Source organism: Carassius gibelio, chromosome B23 (assembly GCF_023724105.1).
Source record: "Carassius gibelio isolate Cgi1373 ecotype wild population from Czech Republic chromosome B23, carGib1.2-hapl.c, whole genome shotgun sequence".
Taxonomy (NCBI): Eukaryota; Metazoa; Chordata; class Actinopteri; order Cypriniformes; family Cyprinidae; genus Carassius; species Carassius gibelio.
This window is the reverse complement of record NC_068418.1, coordinates 3,234,899-3,258,422: the sequence shown is the minus strand read 5'-3', so window position 1 is coordinate 3,258,422 and position 23,524 is coordinate 3,234,899. Positions and strand designations below refer to the sequence as shown.

Here is a 23,524-nt window from a genome sequence, read left to right as displayed (position 1 = left end):
ATGTGCAGGACAGGGTTGCCTCCAGGAAAGGTTTGAAAACCATTGCCCCAAAGAGACCGACTGAGCATTGACGCAATGCTGCGACACTCCCACGTTAGCTTTTTATTTGGGCTCACGGCTGCCAAAAAGTATTTCCGACATGATCCTGTGCAAATTGGTTGCAAAACATTGCCATTTTACGCACAGTTCCCTAAAGCAGTGATTTTCAAACCTGTCCTGGAGGCACCCCTTTCCTACACATTTTGAATGTTTCCCTCATCTAACACACCTGTTTCAAATCATCAGCTCATTGATAGAGACCGCAAGACCTTATTTGGGTGTGTCTAATAAGGCAGACAATCAAAATGTGCAGGGCAGGGGTGCCTCCCCGACAGGTTTGAGAACCACTGCCCTAAAGAGACCGACTGAGCATCGATGCAATGCTGCCACAGTCTCTACGTTAGTTAATTTTTTTGGACTCAAAGTTGCCAAAAAGTATTTCAGAAATGGTCCTGCGCAAATTGGTTGCAAAAAAGGTCCCACCGAGATTTGAACTCGGATCACTGGATTCAGAGTAGGAGTGCTAACCATTACACCATGGAACCTTACCTGTAGCAACCGTTGTTCACAGGGCCACAAAGACTGTCACCAGTGCCAAACTAGTGCTGTTTTTATCTTTTCCTGCGGCAAGAAAGCACACAGGTTCCACCGAGATTCGAACTCAGATTGCTGGATTCAAAGCCCAGAGTGCTGACCATTACACCATGGAACCGAAAGTGCTTGGTTTCTGGCCAACTGGGAAACAGATAGCTCTGTGGCAGTGGGGAAGCAGTTATACAGAGAAGTTTGAACCCAGTGATTTTTGGTCACTGGCCCGCCTCAAAAAACGGAAAAGATTGGGAGCTTTTGCCGAAACCCGGGATCGAACCAGGGACCTTTAGATCTTCAGTCTAACGCTCTCCCAACTGAGCTATTTCGGCCACAAATAACTTCTGCTTAGCAAGCAGGGATTTCAGTGAGATCACCCCACTCTTTGTCAGAGGAGAAGAGCAGAGCAGAGATGAGCCCCCAGACAATAAGGACAGCTGGCCAGTACGGGGATCGAACCTTGGCGTTATTAGCACCACGCTCTAACCAGCTGAACGCAATGAGACAACAAAGCTTCACGTTTTATCCTGACCAAGGGCTCGTCTAGGATTTGAACCCGGGACCTCTCGCACCCAAAGCGAGAATCATACCCCTAGACCAACAAGCCTTCTTGTCCAAGACCCACAAAAAAGAGTTGCTCCAGCATCAACAAAGGAAGGGACATGAACTGACTTGGAAGCAATCAAAGACCTCGAGACAGTGTGAAAGGCTAACAAATGCAAGTTGGCCTCTTAACTGACCTAAAAATGTGGCTGTATCTAACATGTAGAGGGATGTTAGGAAGGACAGCTGAAACGGTCAGATGTCACTTAGACCAGCGGGTCTCAATTCCAGTCCTCGCGCCCCCTGCTCTTCACATTTTGTATGTTTCTCGTATAGCTTCAGACATTTGTTCCATTCGAACCTAAGTGCCCTGAGAAGTGGACATCACATGACATCCCTCCGTGATTCAAGTTCGAAGCGTATGTATACGTTCAATTCAAAGTGAGTAATACAGAGGTGCATAGAGGTATACGGGGTATATGATGTCACACTTGTCCATGTGTGAAGACGTTGCGCAGCGCAAATCCGTGAACCAATGTTCCAAAGTGAAGTAAACTTCGACGGATTTCCCCTGCTCAGGGAGTGGGGAGCAATGAACACTGTGTAGGGACCATGTCAATCGCAAGGAGCTCACTTCTAATGAGCTGATTATCCGAATCAGTTGTGCTAACAAAGAGAGACATGCAAAATATGCAGACCGTTGGGGAGCGAGGACTGGAATTGAGAACCGCTTCCTTATTCTTTAAGTCAGTGTGAGAAAAAGAGGTGAGAAGTTGTCTGCATGACCCGAGTGATCCAAGGTAGTCTACATAATACAAGAATCCACATATGCATACTGGCGTAACAAGACCGAGAAGGTCCTTTAACACAAAAGCTAAATCCCTTTGTTAATTCGACAACACAATCGCGGCCAGTGCAAAGGTGCAAGCCCAGAGGAGGGATGGCCTCTTTGCATCACGCCCGTCATTCGCAGCTATGCTCGTCAATCTGGAAAGGACAGGGGAATTAGCTCAAATGGTAGAGCACTCGCTTAGCATGCGAGAGGTAGCGGGATCGATGCCTGCATTCTCCAAGTTGGCTCCTGCCCTTTTACTCACACATCCCTAAATCAGTGGTTTTCAATCCTGTCCTGGAGGCATCCCTGCCCTGCACATTTTGCATTTCCCCTCATCTAACACACCTGTTTCAAATCATCAGCTCATTAGTAGAGACTGCAAGACCTGATTTGGGTGTGTCTAATAAGGGAGACATTCGGAATGTGCAGGACAGGGTTGCCTCCAGGAAAGGTTTGAAAACCATTGCCCCAAAGAGACCGACTGAGCATTGACGCAATGCTGCGACACTCCCACGTTAGCTTTTTTTTTGGGCTCATGGCTGCCAAAAAGTATTTCCGACATGATCCTGTGCAAATTGGTTGCAAAACATTGCCATTTTACGCACAGTTCCCTAAAGCAGTGATTTTCAAACCTGTCCTGGAGGCACCCCTTTCCTACACATTTTGAATGTTTCCCTCATCTAACACACCTGTTTCAAATCATCAGCTCATTGATAGAGACCGCAAGACCTTATTTGGGTGTGTCTAATAAGGCAGACAATCAAAATGTGCAGGGCAGGGGTGCCTCCCCGACAGGTTTGAGAACCACTGCCCTAAAGAGACCGACTGAGCATCGATGCAATGCTGCCACAGTCTCTACGTTAGTTAATTTTTTTGGACTCAAAGTTGCCAAAAAGTATTTCAGAAATGGTCCTGCGCAAATTGGTTGCAAAAAAGGTCCCACCGAGATTTGAACTCGGATCACTGGATTCAGAGTAGGAGTGCTAACCATTACACCATGGAACCTTACCTGGAGCAGCCGTTGTTCACAGGGCCACAAAGACTGTCACCAGTGCCAAACTAGTGCTGTTTTTATCTTTTCCTCGGCAAGAAAGCACACAGGTTCCACCGAGATTCGAACTCAGATTGCTGGATTCAAAGCCCAGAGTGCTGACCATTACACCATGGAACCGAAAGTGCTTGGTTTCTGGCCAACTGGGAAACAGATAGCTCTGTGGCAGTGGGGAAGCAGTTATACAGAGAAGTTTGAACCCAGTGATTTTTGGTCACTGGCCCGCCTCAAAAAACAGAAAAGATTGGGAGCTTTTGCCGAAACCCGGGATCGAACCAGGGACCTTTAGATCTTCAGTCTAACGCTCTCCCAACTGAGCTATTTCGGCCACAAATAACTTCTGCTTAGCAAGCAGGGATTTCAGTGAGATCACCCCACTCTTTGTCAGAGGAGAAGAGCAGAGCAGAGATGAGCCCCCAGACAATAAGAACAGCTGGCCAGTACGGGGATCGAACCCGCGACCTTGGCCTTATTAGCACCACGCTCTAACCAGCAGAGCTAACCGGCCTGGCTTAGCCGTCTGCTTCTACCCGATTGAATAAAAACCAGCCTCACTGTTAGTGAACGCAATGAGACAACAAAGCTACACATTTTATCCTGACCAAGGGCTCGTCTAGGATTTGAACCCGGGACCTCTCGCACCAAAAGCGAGAATCATACCCCTAGACCAACGAGCCTTCTTGTCCAAGACCAAGAAAAAAGAGTTGCTCCAGCATCAACAAAGGAAGGGACATGAACTGACTTGGAAGCAATCAAAGACCTCGAGACAGTGTGAAAGGCTAACGAATGCAAGTTGGCCTCTTAACTGACCTAAAAATGTGGCTGTATCTAACATGTAGAGGGATGTTAGGAAGGACAGCTGAAACGGTCAGATGTCACTTAGACCAGCGGGTCTCAATTCCAGTCCTCGCGCCCCCTGCTCTTCACATTTTGTATGTTTCTCGTATAGCTTCAGACATTTGTTCCATTCGAACCTAAGTGCCCTGAGAAGTGGACATCACATGACATCCCTCCGTGATTCAAGTTCGAAGCGTATGTATACGTTCAATTCAAAGTGAGTAATACAGAGGTGCATAGAGGTATACAGGGGTATATGATGTCACACTTGTCCATGTGTGAAGACGTTGCGCAGCGCAAATCCGTGAACCAATGTTCCAAAGTGAAGTAAACTTCGACGGATTTCCCCTGCTCAGGGAGTGGGGAGCAATGAACACTGTGTAGGGACCATGTCAATCGCAAGGAGCTCACTTCTAATGAGCTGATTATCCGAATCAGTTGTGCTAACAAAGAGAGACATGCAAAATATGCAGACCGTTGGGGAGCGAGGACTGGAATTGAGAACCGCTTTCTTATTCTTTAAGTCAGTGTGAGAAAAAGAGGTGAGAAGTTGTCTGCATGACACGAGTGATCCAAGGTAGTCTACATAATACAAGAATCCACATATGCATACTGGCGTAACAAGACCGAGAAGGTCCTTTAACACAAAAGCTAAATCCCTTTGTTAATTCGACAACACAATCGCGGCCAGTGCAAAGGTGCAAGCCCAGAGGAGGGATGGCCTCTTTGCATCACGCCCGTCATTCGCAGCTATGCTCGTCGATCTGGAAAGGACAGGGGAATTAGCTCAAATGGTAGAGCGCTCGCTTAGCATGCGAGAGGTAGCGGGATCGATGCCTGCATTCTCCAAGTTGGCTCCTGCCCTTTTACTCACACATCCCTAAATCAGTGGTTTTCAATCCTGTCCTGGAGGCATCCCTGCCCTGCACATTTTGCATTTCCCCTCATCTAACACACCTGTTTCAAATCATCAGCTCATTAGTAGAGACTGCAAGACCTGATTTGGGTGTGTCTAATAAGGGAGACATTCGGAATGTGCAGGACAGGGTTGCCTCCAGGAAAGGTTTGAAAACCATTGCCCCAAAGAGACCGACTGAGCATTGACGCAATGCTGCGACACTCCCACGTTAGCTTTTTTTTTGGGCTCACGGCTGCCAAAAAGTATTTCCGACATGATCCTGTGCAAATTGGTTGCAAAACATTGCCATTTTACGCACAGTTCCCTAAAGCAGTGATTTTCAAACCTGTCCTGGAGGCACCCCTTTCCTACACATTTTGAATGTTTCCCTCATCTAACACACCTGTTTCAAATCATCAGCTCATTGATAGAGACCGCAAGACCTTATTTGGGTGTGTCTAATAAGGCAGACAATCAAAATGTGCAGGGCAGGGGTGCCTCCCCGACAGGTTTGAGAACCACTGCCCTAAAGAGACCGACTGAGCATCGATGCAATGCTGCCACAGTCTCTACGTTAGTTAATTTTTTTGGACTCAAAGTTGCCAAAAAGTATTTCATAATTGGTCCTGCGCAAATTGGTTGCAAAAAAGGTCCCACCGAGATTTGAACTCGGATCACTGGATTCAGAGTAGGAGTGCTAACCATTACACCATGGAACCTTACCTGGAGCAGCCGTTGTTCACAGGGCCACAAAGACTGTCACCAGTGCCAAACTAGTGCTGTTTTTATCTTTTCCTGCGGCAAGAAAGCACACAGGTTCCACCGAGATTCGAACTCAGATTGCTGGATTCAAAGCCCAGAGTGCTGACCATTACACCATGGAACCGAAAGTGCTTGGTTTCTGGCCAACTGGGAAACAGATAGCTCTGTGGCAGTGGGGAAGCAGTTATACAGAGAAGTTTGAACCCAGTGATTTTTGGTCACTGGCCCGCCTCAAAAAACTGAAAAGATTGGGAGCTTTTGCTGAAACCCGGGATCGAACCAGGGACCTTTAGATCTTCAGTCTAACGCTCTCCCAACTGAGCTATTTCGGCCACAAATAACTTCTGCTTAGCAAGCAGGGATTTCAGTGAGATCACCCCACTCTTTGTCAGAGGAGAAGAGCAGAGCAGAGATGAGCCCCCAGACAATAAGAACAGCTGGCCAGTACGGGGATCGAACCCGCGACCTTGGCGTTATTAGCACCACGCTCTAACCAGCTGAGCTAACCGGCCTGGCTTAGCCATCTGCTTCTACCCGATTGAATAAAAACCAGCCTCACTGTTAGTGAACGCAATGAGACAACAAAGCTTCACATTTTATCCTGACCAAGTTCTTGTCTAGGATTTGAACCCGGGACCTCTCGCACCAAAAGCGAGAATCATACCCCTAGACCAACGAGCCTTCTTGTCCAAGACCAAGAAAAAAGAGTTGCTCCAGCATCAACAAAGGAAGGGACATGAACTGACTTGGAAGCAATCAAAGACCTCGAGACAGTGTGAAATGCTAACGAATGCAAGTTGGCCTCTTAACTGACCTAAAAATGTGGCTGTATCTAACATGTAGAGGGATGTTAGGAAGGACAGCTGAAACGGTCAGATGTCACTTAGACCAGCGGGTCTCAATTCCAGTCCTCGCGCCCCCTGCTCTTCACATTTTGTATGTTTCTCGTATAGCTTCAGACATTTGTTCCATTCGAACCTAAGTGCCCTGAGAAGTGGACATCACATGACATCCCTCCGTGATTCAAGTTCGAAGCGTATGTATACGTTCAATTCAAAGTGAGTAATACAGAGGTGCATAGAGGTATACAGGGGTATATGATGTCACACTTGTCCATGTGTGAAGACGTTGCGCAGCGCAAATCCGTGAACCAATGTTCCAAAGTGAAGTAAACTTCGACGGATTTCCCCTGCTCAGGGAGTGGGGAGCAATGAACACTGTGTAGGGACCATGTCAATCGCAAGGAGCTCACTTCTAATGAGCTGATTATCCGAATCAGTTGTGCTAACAAAGAGAGACATGCAAAATATGCAGACCGTTGGGGAGCGAGGACTGGAATTGAGAACCGCTTCCTTATTCTTTAAGTCAGTGTGAGAAAAAGAGGTGAGAAGTTGTCTGCATGACCCGAGTGATCCAAGGTAGTCTACATAATACAAGAATCCACATATGCATACTGGCGTAACAAGACCGAGAAGGTCCTTTAACACAAAAGCTAAATCCCTTTGTTAATTCGACAACACAATCGCGGCCAGTGCAAAGGTGCAAGCCCAGAGGAGGGATGGCCTCTTTGCATCACGCCCGTCATTCGCAGCTATGCTCGTCGATCTGGAAAGGACAGGGGAATTAGCTCAAATGGTAGAGCGCTCGCTTAGCATGCGAGAGGTAGCGGGATCGATGCCTGCATTCTCCAAGTTGGCTCCTGCCCTTTTACTCACACATCCCTAAATCAGTGGTTTTCAATCCTGTCCTGGAGGCATCCCTGCCCTGCACATTTTGCATTTCCCCTCATCTAACACACCTGTTTCAAATCATCAGCTCATTAGTAGAGACTGCAAGACCTGATTTGGGTGTGTCTAATAAGGGAGACATTCGGAATGTGCAGGACAGGGTTGCCTCCAGGAAAGGTTTGAAAACCATTGCCCCAAAGAGACCGACTGAGCATTGACGCAATGCTGCGACACTCCCACGTTAGCTTTTTTTTTGGGCTCACGGCTGCCAAAAAGTATTTCCGACATGATCCTGTGCAAATTGGTTGCAAAACATTGCCATTTTACGCACAGTTCCCTAAAGCAGTGATTTTCAAACCTGTCCTGGAGGCACCCCTTTCCTACACATTTTGAATGTTTCCCTCATCTAACACACCTGTTTCAAATCATCAGCTCATTGATAGAGACCGCAAGACCTTATTTGGGTGTGTCTAATAAGGCAGACAATCAAAATGTGCAGGGCAGGGGTGCCTCCCCGACAGGTTTGAGAACCACTGCCCTAAAGAGACCGACTGAGCATCGATGCAATGCTGCCACAGTCTCTACGTTAGTTAATTTTTTTGGACTCAAAGTTGCCAAAAAGTATTTCATAATTGGTCCTGCGCAAATTGGTTGCAAAAAAGGTCCCACCGAGATTTGAACTCGGATCACTGGATTCAGAATAGGAGTGCTAACCATTACACCATGGAACCTTACCTGGAGCAGCCGTTGTTCACAGGGCCACAAAGACTGTCACCAGTGCCAAACTAGTGCTGTTTTTATCTTTTCCTGCGGCAAGAAAGCACACAGGTTCCACCGAGATTCGAACTCAGATTGCTGGATTCAAAGCCCAGAGTGCTGACCATTACACCATGGAACCGAAAGTGCTTGGTTTCTGGCCAACTGGGAAACAGATAGCTCTGTGGCAGTGGGGAAGCAGTTATACAGAGAAGTTTGAACCCAGTGATTTTTGGTCACTGGCCCGCCTCAAAAAACGGAAACGATTGGGAGCTTTTGCCGAAACCCGGGATCGAACCAGGGACCTTTAGATCTTCAGTCTAACGCTCTCCCAACTGAGCTATTTCGGCCACAAATAACTTCTGCTTAGCAAGCAGGGATTTCAGTGAGATCACCCCACTCTTTGTCAGAGGAGAAGAGCAGAGCAGAGATGAGCCCCCAGACAATAAGAACAGCTGGCCAGTACGGGGATCGAACCCGCGACCTTGGCGTTATTAGCACCACGCTCTAACCAGCTGAGCTAACCGGCCTGGCTTAGCCATCTGCTTCTACCCGATTGAATAAAAACCAGCCTCACTGTTAGTGAACGCAATGAGACAACAAAGCTTCACATTTTATCCTGACCAAGTTCTTGTCTAGGATTTGAACCCGGGACTTCTCGCACCAAAAGCGAGAATCATACCCCTAGACCAACGAGCCTTCTTGTCCAAGACCAAGAAAAAAGAGTTGCTCCAGCATCAACAAAGGAAGGGACATGAACTGACTTGGAAGCAATCAAAGACCTCGAGACAGTGTGAAAGGCTAACGAATGCAAGTTGGCCTCTTAACTGACCTAAAAATGTGGCTGTATCTAACATGTAGAGGGATGTTAGGAAGGACAGCTGAAACGGTCAGATGTCACTTAGACCAGCGGGTCTCAATTCCAGTCCTCGCGCCCCCTGCTCTTCACATTTTGTATGTTTCTCGTATAGCTTCAGACATTTGTTCCATTCGAACCTAAGTGCCCTGAGAAGTGGACATCACATGACATCCCTCCGTGATTCAAGTTCGAAGCGTATGTATACGTTCAATTCAAAGTGAGTAATACAGAGGTGCATAGAGGTATACAGGGGTATATGATGTCACACTTGTCCATGTGTGAAGACGTTGCGCAGCGCAAATCCGTGAACCAATGTTCCAAAGTGAAGTAAACTTCGACGGATTTCCCCTGCTCAGGGAGTGGGGAGCAATGAACACTGTGTAGGGACCATGTCAATCGCAAGGAGCTCACTTCTAATGAGCTGATTATCCGAATCAGTTGTGCTAACAAAGAGAGACATGCAAAATATGCAGACCGTTGGGGAGCGAGGACTGGAATTGAGAACCGCTTCCTTATTCTTTAAGTCAGTGTGAGAAAAAGAGGTGAGAAGTTGTCTGCATGACCCGAGTGATCCAAGGTAGTCTACATAATACAAGAATCCACATATGCATACTGGCGTAACAAGACCGAGAAGGTCCTTTAACACAAAAGCTAAATCCCTTTGTTAATTCGACAACACAATCGCGGCCAGTGCAAAGGTGCAAGCCCAGAGGAGGGATGGCCTCTTTGCATCACGCCCGTCATTCGCAGCTATGCTCGTCGATCTGGAAAGGACAGGGGAATTAGCTCAAATGGTAGAGCGCTCGCTTAGCATGCGAGAGGTAGCGGGATCGATGCCTGCATTCTCCAAGTTGGCTCCTGCCCTTTTACTCACACATCCCTAAATCAGTGGTTTTCAATCCTGTCCTGGAGGCATCCCTGCCCTGCACATTTTGCATTTCCCCTCATCTAACACACCTGTTTCAAATCATCAGCTCATTAGTAGAGACTGCAAGACCTGATTTGGGTGTGTCTAATAAGGGAGACATTCGGAATGTGCAGGACAGGGTTGCCTCCAGGAAAGGTTTGAAAACCATTGCCCCAAAGAGACCGACTGAGCATTGACGCAATGCTGCGACACTCCCACGTTAGCTTTTTATTTGGGCTCACGGCTGCCAAAAAGTATTTCCGACATGATCCTGTGCAAATTGGTTGCAAAACATTGCCATTTTACGCACAGTTCCCTAAAGCAGTGATTTTCAAACCTGTCCTGGAGGCACCCCTTTCCTACACATTTTGAATGTTTCCCTCATCTAACACACCTGTTTCAAATCATCAGCTCATTGATAGAGACCGCAAGACCTTATTTGGGTGTGTCTAATAAGGCAGACAATCAAAATGTGCAGGGCAGGGGTGCCTCCCCGACAGGTTTGAGAACCACTGCCCTAAAGAGACCGACTGAGCATCGATGCAATGCTGCCACAGTCTCTACGTTAGTTAATTTTTTTGGACTCAAAGTTGCCAAAAAGTATTTCAGAAATGGTCCTGCGCAAATTGGTTGCAAAAAAGGTCCCACCGAGATTTGAACTCGGATCACTGGATTCAGAGTAGGAGTGCTAACCATTACACCATGGAACCTTACCTGTAGCAACCGTTGTTCACAGGGCCACAAAGACTGTCACCAGTGCCAAACTAGTGCTGTTTTTATCTTTTCCTGCGGCAAGAAAGCACACAGGTTCCACCGAGATTCGAACTCAGATTGCTGGATTCAAAGCCCAGAGTGCTGACCATTACACCATGGAACCGAAAGTGCTTGGTTTCTGGCCAACTGGGAAACAGATAGCTCTGTGGCAGTGGGGAAGCAGTTATACAGAGAAGTTTGAACCCAGTGATTTTTGGTCACTGGCCCGCCTCAAAAAACGGAAAAGATTGGGAGCTTTTGCCGAAACCCGGGATCGAACCAGGGACCTTTAGATCTTCAGTCTAACGCTCTCCCAACTGAGCTATTTCGGCCACAAATAACTTCTGCTTAGCAAGCAGGGATTTCAGTGAGATCACCCCACTCTTTGTCAGAGGAGAAGAGCAGAGCAGAGATGAGCCCCCAGACAATAAGAACAGCTGGCCAGTACGGGGATCGAACCTTGGCGTTATTAGCACCACGCTCTAACCAGCTGAACGCAATGAGACAACAAAGCTTCACGTTTTATCCTGACCAAGGGCTCGTCTAGGATTTGAACCCGGGACCTCTCGCACCCAAAGCGAGAATCATACCCCTAGACCAACAAGCCTTCTTGTCCAAGACCCAGAAAAAAGAGTTGCTCCAGCATCAACAAAGGAAGGGACATGAACTGACTTGGAAGCAATCAAAGACCTCGAGACAGTGTGAAAGGCTAACGAATGCAAGTTGGCCTCTTAACTGACCTAAAAATGTGGCTGTATCTAACATGTAGAGGGATGTTAGGAAGGACAGCTGAAACGGTCAGATGTCACTTAGACCAGCGGGTCTCAATTCCAGTCCTCGCGCCCCCTGCTCTTCACATTTTGTATGTTTCTCGTATAGCTTCAGACATTTGTTCCATTCGAACCTAAGTGCCCTGAGAAGTGGACATCACATGACATCCCTCCGTGATTCAAGTTCGAAGCGTATGTATACGTTCAATTCAAAGTGAGTAATACAGAGGTGCATAGAGGTATACAGGGGTATATGATGTCACACTTGTCCATGTGTGAAGACGTTGCGCAGCGCAAATCCGTGAACCAATGTTCCAAAGTGAAGTAAACTTCGACGGATTTCCCCTGCTCAGGGAGTGGGGAGCAATGAACACTGTGTAGGGACCATGTCAATCGCAAGGAGCTCACTTCTAATGAGCTGATTATCCGAATCAGTTGTGCTAACAAAGAGAGACATGCAAAATATGCAGACCGTTGGGGAGCGAGGACTCGAATTGAGAACCGCTTCCTTATTCTTTAAGTCAGTGTGAGAAAAAGAGGTGAGAAGTTGTCTGCATGACCCGAGTGATCCAAGGTAGTCTACATAATACAAGAATCCACATATGCATACTGGCGTAACAAGACCGAGAAGGTCCTTTAACACAAAAGCTAAATCCCTTTGTTAATTCGACAACACAATCGCGGCCAGTGCAAAGGTGCAAGCCCAGAGGAGGGATGGCCTCTTTGCATCACGCCCGTCATTCGCAGCTATGCTCGTCAATCTGGAAAGGACAGGGGAATTAGCTCAAATGGTAGAGCACTCGCTTAGCATGCGAGAGGTAGCGGGATCGATGCCTGCATTCTCCAAGTTGGCTCCTGCCCTTTTACTCACACATCCCTAAATCAGTGGTTTTCAATCCTGTCCTGGAGGCATCCCTGCCCTGCACATTTTGCATTTCCCCTCATCTAACACACCTGTTTCAAATCATCAGCTCATTAGTAGAGACTGCAAGACCTGATTTGGGTGTGTCTAATAAGGGAGACATTCGGAATGTGCAGGACAGGGTTGCCTCCAGGAAAGGTTTGAAAACCATTGCCCCAAAGAGACCGACTGAGCATTGACGCAATGCTGCGACACTCCCACGTTAGCTTTTTTTTTGGGCTCACGGCTGCCAAAAAGTATTTCCGACATGATCCTGTGCAAATTGGTTGCAAAACATTGCCATTTTACGCACAGTTCCCTAAAGCAGTGATTTTCAAACCTGTCCTGGAGGCACCCCTTTCCTACACATTTTGAATGTTTCCCTCATCTAACACACCTGTTTCAAATCATCAGCTCATTGATAGAGACCGCAAGACCTTATTTGGGTGTGTCTAATAAGGCAGACAATCAAAATGTGCAGGGCAGGGGTGCCTCCCCGACAGGTTTGAGAACCACTGCCCTAAAGAGACCGACTGAGCATCGATGCAATGCTGCCACAGTCTCTACGTTAGTTAATTTTTTTGGACTCAAAGTTGCCAAAAAGTATTTCAGAAATGGTCCTGCGCAAATTGGTTGCAAAAAAGGTCCCACCGAGATTTGAACTCGGATCACTGGATTCAGAGTAGGAGTGCTAACCATTACACCATGGAACCTTACCTGGAGCAGCCGTTGTTCACAGGGCCACAAAGACTGTCACCAGTGCCAAACTAGTGCTGTTTTTATCTTTTCCTCGGCAAGAAAGCACACAGGTTCCACCGAGATTCGAACTCAGATTGCTGGATTCAAAGCCCAGAGTGCTGACCATTACACCATGGAACCGAAAGTGCTTGGTTTCTGGCCAACTGGGAAACAGATAGCTCTGTGGCAGTGGGGAAGCAGTTATACAGAGAAGTTTGAACCCAGTGATTTTTGGTCACTGGCCCGCCTCAAAAAACAGAAAAGATTGGGAGCTTTTGCCGAAACCCGGGATCGAACCAGGGACCTTTAGATCTTCAGTCTAACGCTCTCCCAACTCCGCCAAAGCTGGGGAACAATTGTCTGTATAAGAAGGGGGGGAAGAGGGGAGAGGGAGGAAGAGAAGCGCGAGAAATTCAGGAAATCGTAGGTTCGAATCCACGCTGTCACATAAAGTTATGCGTGTATTTGTTAAAAATCGTAAATCGATTGTTTCGTGTCCAAGTTTGATTTTAAAAGTAATGTATTTGAATTTAATTATTGTTTCGTTTCTAAGATTGATTTTGACAGTAATGTTTTTGATTTAATAATTCTTTCGTTTCTAAGATTGATTTTTATTTTATTCTCATTATCATTATCATTAGTCAAAGTGCATTTATTAAGGCAATCATTTCCTGTGGCAGTAGGGACAAAATAACCTCCTTATTACGGCATTCACACTTTATTGTATCATATTACTTACTGCAAAGCTACACGTGACACTGAATTTAACTGTAAACTGAATGTCATTACATTCAATAAAACAAATAAATACAACACACCAGTCAAAGAGAAATATATTTATTAACTATATACATATTTAAAAAAAATGTAGGAAAAGTACTAAATTCAATATAAAATTAAGAATTTTAAGTGCACACGCTATATAAAATAAGTACAAAAAAATATATAAATATATACATCAAAATCTACACATTTTGGTATTTTACTTTATACTGCTTCCTCTACACATAAACCTTTCTATAATAATAATAATAATAGTTTAACTTTATTTAATATGTATATATATTTCCATATGTATTATAGTGTATTCACATACATACCCACATGTTTATAATAATAATAATAATAATAATAATAATACAAGATAAAAAAAAGTGCACAGTATAACTCTTTAACATTAAATATGGCTGGAAGATAAAAAACAGAACAGATCCAACCAAGAGAACAAAATGAATGTATCACACATAAATAAATGAGTTATCTTCTCATAATCTGTAACCACTGCTCCTTCGTAATTGTTTCTTTATTAGGGCAATATATTTTGCCTTTGTACTGGCTATGGCCAGTTTCTTGAGTACGAAATTGGCCACACTTTCTGCACGAATTTGCTTTTACAGTGCGATTGTACGATCGTTTGGTTGGAGTGGCTGTGTCATTTGCAGGTGGCTCAGAGGAAATTGCTCCAGGGTTAATGGTGGAAAATGGGGCTGGGCAGGGCACCAGAAACATCTGAGACACAACAGGGGCAGTGGGTGTGTCAGGAACCAATGGGTGTGGTGCTGTCGGCCTGGGACAAATTGTCCTTAGCTGGCTGGACGTGGCTGAACGCTGAGGGTGTACAGCTGATGGCCAGATTGAAGTTGCTGTGGCAGATGTACAGGTAGCTGAGGGCGCAATCTTTCTAAACTTTGTCTTTGCCTGTCCAGCTGTGTCTGGTGGCATCTGGTAGGTATGCAACTGGTGGCTATATTGTGGAGGCACAACAGGCTGTACTCGTGCTGGAGGCAAAACATCCAAAGCCACTGGACGTGCCTCTGGAAGGTCCAGCCCTTGCAACAGCAAGGAGACCTCCTGACCCTTTAAACGGTTATTGTGCCATGTCGTAAGGGTCCTCTGATTTACCTCAACTAGCTGAAGGGTTGTGTCATTCATCACCGTTCCATTGCTCAGGATTAGCTGCCGAATTTTTCTGTAATCACGAAGAATGAGATCCCATCTAGACAGAGATTCTGTCCGCTGTTTCTTGGGGCTTCGGTGGATGTTACATAACCTTATGAAAATCATTTCAACAAGGCGACAGCAATTAGGCCACTGTGCTGGAGAGCCGCTAGAACCCAAAACACACCTTTTTGTGCTGTCGACACCAGGAGTGAAGACAGCTTTCTTTTTTGGGGACCTAAAACGTCCTGTAAGTAGCCTGTCTTGATGACGAGCAGCATACACCACCCTGTCTTTATCAAATTTGTCCAGGTTCTGCCACAGACCCACAATGGTCGCAACTTGTTGGTTGGTAAGTGTGAGGCTTGTCTGTGTGCGCAGCTCCACCAGACACTCTGCCAACGCATCCACCCGGTCCATTCCAGGAATGCAGTGTTCGTCAACAGCCTGGAAATATATAACTGTTGGTTAGGTATTTACATGCTGTTAAGTAAGTTTACTGCTTAATGGCAGATAACTAAATGAGTGACAATTCGTATAGAAAAGGAAATTTTACCATTGCTGAGGGCACTGGTGTATCTAAAGGATCCTGGACACTGGGTACTGGTGCAGCTGAAGGAGCCCGGACTCTGAGCAGTGGTGGAGCCTGGACACTGAGCAGTGATGCAGCTACACTGGGCACTGGTGCAGCTGAAGGAGCCCGGACTCTGAGCAGTGGTGGAGCCTGGACACTGGGCAGTGGTGGAGCCTGGACACTGGGCAGTGGTGCAGCTACACTGGGCACTGGTGCAGCTGAAGGAGCTCGGACTCTGAGCAGTGGTGGAGCCTGGACACTGGGCAGTGGTGGAGTCTGGACACTGGGCAGTGGTGCAGCTACACTGGGCACTGGTGCAGCTGAAGGAGCCCGGACTCTGAGCAGTGGTGGAGCCTGGACACTGAGCAGTGATGCAGCTACACTGGGCACTGGTGCAGCTGAAGGAGCCCGGACTCTGAGCAGTGGTGGAGCCTGGACACTGGGCAGTGGTGGAGTCTGGACACTGGGCAGTGGTGCAGCTACACTGGGCACTGGTGCAGCTGAAGGAGCCCGGACTCTGAGCAGTGGTGGAGCCTGGACACTGGGCAGTGGTGGAGTCTGGACACTGGGCAGTGGTGCAGCTACACTGGGCACTGGTGCAGCTGAAGGAGCCCGGACTCTGAGCAGTGGTGGAGCCTGGACACTGGGCACTGGTGCAGCTGAAGGAGCCCGGACTCTGAACAATGGTGGAGCCTGGACACTGAGCAGTGATGCAGCTACACTGGGCACTGGTGCAGTTGAAGGAGCCCGGACTCTGAGCAGTGGTGGAGCCTGGACACTGGGCAGTGGTGGAGTCTGGACACTGGGCAGTGGTGGAGTCTGGACACTGGGCAGTGGTGGAGTCTGGACACTGGGCAATGGTGGAGTCTGGACACTGGGCAGTGGTGGAGTCTGGACACTGGGCAATGGTGGAGTCTGGACACTGGGCAGTGGTGGAGTCTGGACAATGGGCAGTGGTGGAATTTTGACACTGGGCAGTGGTGCAGCTGTAGGAGCCTGGACACTGGGAACTGGTGCAGCTGGTAGAACTGGTGGACCTGAAAGGACTAAGTCATCTGATGCCACAAGATTTGCCACTGTGGCTTCCTCTCCAAAGAAATCAATGAAACCCTCATCCTTTTCCACTTGCTCCTCCACATCTATCTCCTCCAGCAATTGAGAGGTCCTATCAGAGGTAGGGCACATGTCCTCCAGGGGCTGACTATTCTGCCTCAACAAGTACTGTACTCCAATGAGCTCCCCTGAGGAAATATTTGTAACAGGAAACATTTTTAATGGAAATTATGCAGAAAGGTTTATTTAGAAATGCAGTAAATATTTTGTTGTCCACTTCTGTATGAACAATATATATCTAATTCAGAGGGTATCATAAAAAGACAGGATTACTCTATATTCTACTATGTATTTTATTTTCTGCCCTGAAACCTAGAACACAGAATAATGTATAAATATTCTGGTAGTATAATTTTTCTCTGATATGTCAAAATTACATTATTATTGTCCAAAAGCACTTGTAATTTTACCAAAAACATGCTACATCATGAGCTGCATTTATCAAAATATTTTTACCTGTGTATACTGCAGGTGGAGTGAAGCTAGGGACCAATTTCCTGCCATACAACTTATTGTAGTTCTCATTGACAGAGTAAACCAGCTCCCCTGTGTAAGAGCGCAGAGTTGAACCTCCATCTGCAACAGCAGCTTCAGCCCGGTCCTGATTCCAGCGTAATAAACCTTCCAGGAGATAAATCTGGAAGTTCAGGCTGTTTGCGCTGTTCCCTAGAAAAAGAAATAGAAAGCCAAATATTGCTTTGAGAAAATGCAAAACATAAAATTTAATCTGCAAATATCTTGATAAACAGGAATTAGTGGCAAAATGTGGTATATTCTGACATGACAAACCTGGAATAAATCTGTTTAGGTGGCAGTGAAATGATTCCAGGGATGTGGAGCCTCTGGCACAACGATAAGTTTTTAGAACCACCCCACCCTTGCTTGTAGTTCCAGTTTCAGTATAGAGCCTCTGGACATTCCAGATGTGCTGCATTCTCACACTGTCAAGTAGAGGAACACCAAGAGCATCATTCCCCTTGCCACCCATGAGCTCTCTGATGAGCATATCAAGGAGGCGGAAAGTGGTTTCTTCTCCCCGTGTTCTCCTCCTGCAGTGCTGGAGCAGCTCAGCTTTAGTTAAATGATGGTCCAGTTCTGCCTCCGACAGAGTAGGCCAGCCCTGTTGGATGAGTTGCTCCCTTTTGGCCTGTCTCAGCAGAGTGAGATCCCCTGCATCCCACTCAAAAATACAGGATGACAGCCTTGCCATAAAAGTAGGGTACAACTGGTGGGCGTCAGTGGTGCACCCTACTGCCAGACGTCGCATAAAATGCCAAATGTCTAGGCGGACGATGACATCTGGCCAGCCGCTGAACCGCCTCTTCAATTTAGTCTCTCCCACTTTCTTGCAACAATCACAGTCCACATAAATGATAGTGGGAGGATCAACACCAGCACTCCGGTATCGCTCCATGAGCCCTGCAGCCATGAGGTCTAACCCAGCCCCTTCATTCGCAGTCAGGACACTCATCAGCACCTGACCTATCTCATTGCCCACTGAGGTAAGCCACTGTGCTGTGCCTTTCGCAGGCCCACTCAACTTCTTGGTGATCTGAAAGAAACAATAAGCATAGCAAATAATACAACATGCATCCAAATCAGTTACACTGAAAAAAATAAAGCTCTCTTGGTCTAACAATACATTATAGATAAGGGTACAGTCAATTAAGCAGCTTATCTGACCTTCTTAGTTGAATCCATTTTTAAGATTGATCCATACGTGGATGTTATGCTGGCCTTTATGTGATCGAGCCTGTTGAGAATGTCCTGACTATATACAGTGAGGAGCCATTTGTAGCTGGGTACTGAAGCAAGTGGTGGTGGCTCCTGGAAGTGCAGCGGATGCAGGCCACGATTATCAAAAAAGGCCACACACTCTGATGTGTACCGAAGCGCACGTTTCAACCACTCCTCACTGTGGTTCTCTCTCAGCTGGCCGATGATCCTCACTGGGCCATTCCCCATGCCCCTCTCACGCAGCAAGCGAAGAACCCGAATGTCACAGGCATACCTTGGAAAAAAGCATTCATTTAAGTATCTTATTATAAGGTATCTAATTATTGTAGGAAATATTTATCAGAAAGGGTAGCACATAAGTGAAAATGACTGCAAAATAATTACTTGCGTGTGAGGATGACCCTGAATTCAGATCGATGGGCCAGGTCCAACTGCTGCAGCACAGCTTGACTCCAGGACAGATAGCTGGTTCTACACCTGGTGCAGATCAGGGTCTCTGTCACCAGGTTGTAGTATCTGTCAATGTCTAACACCTGTCGTACCCTCCTGTGCAGTCCACCACCACACAGCTGTTGCCTGGCACAGGCAGGGTTAGTACACTGGAGCCGCACCTTCCACAGCTTATATGGCATCCAGAGCAAGAGACGCTGTGAAAAAAACCTATCAGGTGTTGGAGCTTGGTGGTACAACAGGGCTGGTGGTGGGGGGTGATACCACAACTGTAGGTTTTCACGCAGCTCCAGCTTTCCCTTTGCACCAACCCTAAAAAGTGCTTCTGACACCCACTTCTGGTCTTGCTGTGGCATTGTCTGTGGCCACAGAAGGGGGAGATCTTCTGGCTGAGATGAGACCTGCTGATATTATAAAAAACACTGGTTTAAATAAAAGCTAAGAGAGCATTAAATGATGAAGACATGTATATATTTTGAATGAGATCTTACTGGGCTCCTCACAACAGTATTCTCAGAAACAGTTGATGGCGTTGCTGTTTTTTTGATGCGTTGTGAACTCTGAGGTGGAGGAAGGAAGAAGGAAGAGGAGGACTGGATGACGGGCTGATGAGGTTTGGGGGATGGAGGAGGATGAGGATCAGAGGGTGGACATGAAACTGTAGCTGAACTGGAGTGCTCTAACATCTGTGGAGTCAAACATTATGAATAATTTATTAAGGGGATTGCCATGTTTTTAATACATTAAAATTACATAGTGATAAAGTCATGATGACATTATAAAAGTCTTGATGTCTTTTAATATTAACCTGAGAGGTTTTCCTCTGGGTGCTCAAATTAGGTTTTGCTGCTGCCACATGTGAGCCTCCAAACCTTGACTTTTCAAACTAAAAAGATTTGTCATGGTTAGTGATAACAAAACCCTAACACTATAGTTAAAGGTTGAGATGTTTCAGTATCTGCAGTGATGCATGCAATAGTGTGGTCTGCTTACCATTGACAATGTCAGTTTAGGTCTCTTTGCAGGACATGACACATCGCTGACAGAGGGTGTGCTTTGGGCCGGGGTGCTCTGTGATGCTTCCCCTGTGACTGGTGGATGAACCTGTGACACATGCATAAAGTACAAAACAGTCTTCCTAATGTGATTTTAGATATAAAGACACATTGATGTTGCAAACACATCTATCTATTTATGCAACTTGAACCAGGCTAATTGAAGTTACCTTGTGAAAGCCACAAATACATGTCTGAGCTTCCTTCAGAAGAGTGGTCTGTCCCCTCATTTGCAGAGGGCACTTTTCTATCTGTGAACATGAATTATACCTCTGACACTGGATCTCAAAACAGCAATAAGTCATCATAATTATATCAATATAACATTGAATTTACATGTAATTACTTAACCATACACATAAATAAAAATACCACAATGTATTGTCAAAAAAGTTTGTTAGTTTGCCCATGAATCTAGCTGCATAACTTACCTTCTGATACATCTCATGCCATCTTTTTTGTCGGGGAGAAGGTCTATTCCCCTGTGTAGATGGCCAAACTCCTGTTTGGGCAAAACTCTCCAGACGCGCAAGCCATTCAGCATTACTCATGCCTTTGTGAGACTTAGCTGAAGCCATGTCGTTGCCTGAAACACTACATAACACGTTACACTAACTGCCATTGTAGCCTGTAGCATTTACCCTCCTGTTGTGTTCATTTCATGATAGCTAGTTGTGTTCCTGGTCCAGAACGACCGCCATATTATAGCAGATTATAAGTTCATTATAATACACATATTATCTTACATATAACATGTTGTGATTTATTTATTTATTATTTAATGCCATGTCAGCAGCAGGGGCTATATTCATGCCAAGAGGAAACATTTCAATTGCACAATTCAGTCATATATATAATGTCAAAACAATTATATAACATTTATATATATATATATATATATATATATATATATATATATATATATATATATATATATATATATATATATATATATATATATATATATATATATATATATATATGTTTGTATGTATGTGTGTATGTTTGTACAAATATAAAAAAATACATATAATAAGATTGTGATAGATCTTTCTATTATGGCTGTATGTCTCAATGACCTAGGCTCATACAACACGTTTATGAGTATAAATAAATAAATAAATATATAGCATTATGGATTAATTTGACTAAAACAAATACTCAGATTAAACATATTGTGGTCTTTCAACTGTGTCCATGTGATAAGGGCATGAACCTGAATGTATAAACTTATCCATTCACTTCTTTTGACTGGTCATAACATATGTACAAACATATAACATACGTGTAAAAGTTAAACAAAACATTAACATTTTCCAAATTTATTTTGTGTGTTCAAATGCCGCATTTGGAAAAAGCTGTGGAACCTTATTACAATTAAATAAAAAGCATTTTTTTTTTCATTGAGAAAACTTGTTAATCGGTTAAATTCGACATATTTACAGTTACGTTAGCTCCGGTCGTAATAGTATTTACACATCAGTGACAGTTGACGTTACGTAGTATCAAGCGGTAATCATAGGCTAATTTACATGGCCAATCTTGCTATTCCTAAAGAACAAAAATCCTAAACCATTTCATTCATATCAAGATATAAATAACATACATGAGCGGAATGTAAATAATTTAACGTTACCTGAGCGGAGATTACATGCAATTGGCGAGGACGTGCGTGATTGGTGTATGAGAAATAGACCTTGCCATTTCATTGGACGCGGAAAAATAGAGATCGCAACGTGATTGATTTATAAAAGATAGAAGTCGTAACGTGATTGGTTTTTAAAAGATAGAAGTCGTAACGTGATTGGTTTTCAAAAGATAGAGGTCGTAACGTGATTGGTTTTCAAAAGATAGAGGTCATAACGTGATTGGTTTTTAAAAGATAGAAGTCGGCATACTATTGGATTAATTTTACAGACTTGTGGTTGTCAGGTACCGCCATTTCGGCCACAAATAACTTCTGCTTAGCAAGAGATCACCCCACTCTTTGTCAGAGGAGAAGAGCAGAGCAGAGATGAGCCCCCAGACAATAAGAACAGCTGGCCAGTACGGGGATCGAACCCGCGACCTTGGCGTTATTAGCACCACGCTCTAACCAGCTGAGCTAACCGGCCTGGCTTAGCCGTCTGCTTCTACCCGATTGAATAAAAACCAGCCTCACTGTTAGTGAACGCAATGAGACAACAAAGCTACACATTTTATCCTGACCAAGGGCTCGTCTAGGATTTGAACCCGGGACCTCTCGCACCAAAAGCGAGAATCATACCCCTAGACCAACGAGCCTTCTTGTCCAAGACCAAGAAAAAAGAGTTGCTCCAGCATCAACAAAGGAAGGGACATGAACTGACTTGGAAGCAATCAAAGACCTCGAGACAGTGTGAAAGGCTAACGAATGCAAGTTGGCCTCTTAACTGACCTAAAAATGTGGCTGTATCTAACATGTAGAGGGATGTTAGGAAGGACAGCTGAAACGGTCAGATGTCACTTAGACCAGCGGGTCTCAATTCCAGTCCTCGCGCCCCCTGCTCTTCACATTTTGTATGTTTCTCGTATAGCTTCAGACATTTGTTCCATTCGAACCTAAGTGCCCTGAGAAGTGGACATCACATGACATCCCTCCGTGATTCAAGTTCGAAGCGTATGTATACGTTCAATTCAAAGTGAGTAATACAGAGGTGCATAGAGGTATACAGGGGTATATGATGTCACACTTGTCCATGTGTGAAGACGTTGCGCAGCGCAAATCCGTGAACCAATGTTCCAAAGTGAAGTAAACTTCGACGGATTTCCCCTGCTCAGGGAGTGGGGAGCAATGAACATTGTGTAGGGACCATGTCAATCGCAAGGAGCTCACTTCTAATGAGCTGATTATCCGAATCAGTTGTGCTAACAAAGAGAGACATGCAAAATATGCAGACCGTTGGGGAGCGAGGACTGGAATTGAGAACCGCTTTCTTATTCTTTAAGTCAGTGTGAGAAAAAGAGGTGAGAAGTTGTCTGCATGACACGAGTGATCCAAGGTAGTCTACATAATACAAGAATCCACATATGCATACTGGCGTAACAAGACCGAGAAGGTCCTTTAACACAAAAGCTAAATCCCTTTGTTAATTCGACAACACAATCGCGGCCAGTGCAAAGGTGCAAGCCCAGAGGAGGGATGGCCTCTTTGCATCACGCCCGTCATTCGCAGCTATGCTCGTCGATCTGGAAAGGACAGGGGAATTAGCTCAAATGGTAGAGCGCTCGCTTAGCATGCGAGAGGTAGCGGGATCGATGCCTGCATTCTCCAAGTTGGCTCCTGCCCTTTTACTCACACATCCCTAAATCAGTGGTTTTCAATCCTGTCCTGGAGGCATCCCTGCCCTGCACATTTTGCATTTCCCCTCATCTAACACACCTGTTTCAAATCATCAGCTCATTAGTAGAGACTGCAAGACCTGATTTGGGTGTGTCTAATAAGGGAGACATTCGGAATGTGCAGGACAGGGTTGCCTCCAGGAAAGGTTTGAAAACCATTGCCCCAAAGAGACCGACTGAGCATTGACGCAATGCTGCGACACTCCCACGTTAGCTTTTTTTTTGGGCTCACGGCTGCCAAAAAGTATTTCCGACATGATCCTGTGCAAATTGGTTGCAAAACATTGCCATTTTACGCACAGTTCCCTAAAGCAGTGATTTTCAAACCTGTCC

At 45.6% G+C, this 23,524-nt stretch overlaps 1 protein-coding gene and 17 non-coding genes across 18 annotated transcripts; all 18 read right to left on the bottom strand.

The window, feature by feature from the left end:
- Window positions 1–679: 679 nt before the first annotated feature.
- On the bottom strand, window positions 680–751 carry trnaq-uug (transfer RNA glutamine (anticodon UUG)). The gene has a single exon. It is a non-coding gene; the product is annotated as a tRNA-Gln (tRNA).
- A 135-nt stretch (window positions 752–886) lies between these two features.
- trnaf-gaa (transfer RNA phenylalanine (anticodon GAA)) lies at window positions 887–959 on the bottom strand. The gene has a single exon. It is a non-coding gene; the product is annotated as a tRNA-Phe (tRNA).
- A 2,145-nt stretch (window positions 960–3,104) lies between these two features.
- Window positions 3,105–3,176, bottom strand: trnaq-uug (transfer RNA glutamine (anticodon UUG)). The gene has a single exon. It is a non-coding gene; the product is annotated as a tRNA-Gln (tRNA).
- Window positions 3,177–3,311: 135 nt separating this feature from the next.
- Window positions 3,312–3,384, bottom strand: trnaf-gaa (transfer RNA phenylalanine (anticodon GAA)). Its single transcript has one exon. It is a non-coding gene; the product is annotated as a tRNA-Phe (tRNA).
- Window positions 3,385–3,490: 106 nt separating this feature from the next.
- trnai-aau (transfer RNA isoleucine (anticodon AAU)) lies at window positions 3,491–3,564 on the bottom strand. Its single transcript has one exon. It is a non-coding gene; the product is annotated as a tRNA-Ile (tRNA).
- Window positions 3,565–3,661: 97 nt separating this feature from the next.
- trnaq-uug (transfer RNA glutamine (anticodon UUG)) lies at window positions 3,662–3,733 on the bottom strand. The gene has a single exon. It is a non-coding gene; the product is annotated as a tRNA-Gln (tRNA).
- Window positions 3,734–5,605: 1,872 nt separating this feature from the next.
- On the bottom strand, window positions 5,606–5,677 carry trnaq-uug (transfer RNA glutamine (anticodon UUG)). Its single transcript has one exon. It is a non-coding gene; the product is annotated as a tRNA-Gln (tRNA).
- Window positions 5,678–5,812: 135 nt separating this feature from the next.
- On the bottom strand, window positions 5,813–5,885 carry trnaf-gaa (transfer RNA phenylalanine (anticodon GAA)). Its single transcript has one exon. It is a non-coding gene; the product is annotated as a tRNA-Phe (tRNA).
- Window positions 5,886–5,991: 106 nt separating this feature from the next.
- trnai-aau (transfer RNA isoleucine (anticodon AAU)) lies at window positions 5,992–6,065 on the bottom strand. The gene has a single exon. It is a non-coding gene; the product is annotated as a tRNA-Ile (tRNA).
- A 2,041-nt stretch (window positions 6,066–8,106) lies between these two features.
- trnaq-uug (transfer RNA glutamine (anticodon UUG)) lies at window positions 8,107–8,178 on the bottom strand. The gene has a single exon. It is a non-coding gene; the product is annotated as a tRNA-Gln (tRNA).
- Window positions 8,179–8,313: 135 nt separating this feature from the next.
- On the bottom strand, window positions 8,314–8,386 carry trnaf-gaa (transfer RNA phenylalanine (anticodon GAA)). The gene has a single exon. It is a non-coding gene; the product is annotated as a tRNA-Phe (tRNA).
- A 106-nt stretch (window positions 8,387–8,492) lies between these two features.
- trnai-aau (transfer RNA isoleucine (anticodon AAU)) lies at window positions 8,493–8,566 on the bottom strand. Its single transcript has one exon. It is a non-coding gene; the product is annotated as a tRNA-Ile (tRNA).
- Window positions 8,567–10,607: 2,041 nt separating this feature from the next.
- On the bottom strand, window positions 10,608–10,679 carry trnaq-uug (transfer RNA glutamine (anticodon UUG)). Its single transcript has one exon. It is a non-coding gene; the product is annotated as a tRNA-Gln (tRNA).
- A 135-nt stretch (window positions 10,680–10,814) lies between these two features.
- On the bottom strand, window positions 10,815–10,887 carry trnaf-gaa (transfer RNA phenylalanine (anticodon GAA)). Its single transcript has one exon. It is a non-coding gene; the product is annotated as a tRNA-Phe (tRNA).
- A 2,146-nt stretch (window positions 10,888–13,033) lies between these two features.
- trnaq-uug (transfer RNA glutamine (anticodon UUG)) lies at window positions 13,034–13,105 on the bottom strand. The gene has a single exon. It is a non-coding gene; the product is annotated as a tRNA-Gln (tRNA).
- Window positions 13,106–14,051: 946 nt separating this feature from the next.
- Window positions 14,052–17,491, bottom strand: LOC128011225 (microtubule-actin cross-linking factor 1, isoforms 6/7-like). The gene is made up of 4 exons (XM_052593404.1): window positions 17,379–17,491; window positions 17,046–17,255; window positions 15,459–16,717; window positions 14,052–15,349 (listed from the first exon to the last, which is right to left on the bottom strand). The coding sequence occupies exons 3-4, from the start codon at window positions 16,659–16,661 to the stop codon at window positions 14,222–14,224; spliced, it is 2,331 nt and encodes a 776-aa protein (XP_052449364.1). The 5' UTR covers window positions 16,662–16,717; window positions 17,046–17,255; window positions 17,379–17,491; the 3' UTR covers window positions 14,052–14,221.
- A 4,380-nt stretch (window positions 17,492–21,871) lies between these two features.
- Window positions 21,872–21,945, bottom strand: trnai-aau (transfer RNA isoleucine (anticodon AAU)). Its single transcript has one exon. It is a non-coding gene; the product is annotated as a tRNA-Ile (tRNA).
- A 97-nt stretch (window positions 21,946–22,042) lies between these two features.
- Window positions 22,043–22,114, bottom strand: trnaq-uug (transfer RNA glutamine (anticodon UUG)). Its single transcript has one exon. It is a non-coding gene; the product is annotated as a tRNA-Gln (tRNA).
- Between the last annotated feature and the right edge of the window lie 1,410 nt (window positions 22,115–23,524).

What these genes read in the sequence shown, in the direction of transcription:
- LOC128011225 (XM_052593404.1), bottom strand. Translation starts at nt 16,661, where the DNA reads ATGTGCCCTACCTCTGATAGGACCTCTCAATTGCTGGAGGAGATAGAT. An exon ending in CACCAGTGCCCTCAGCAATG is followed by an intron (nt 15,350 to 15,458) that starts GTAAAATTTCCT and finishes ATATATTTCCAG; the next exon opens with GCTGTTGACGAACACTGCAT.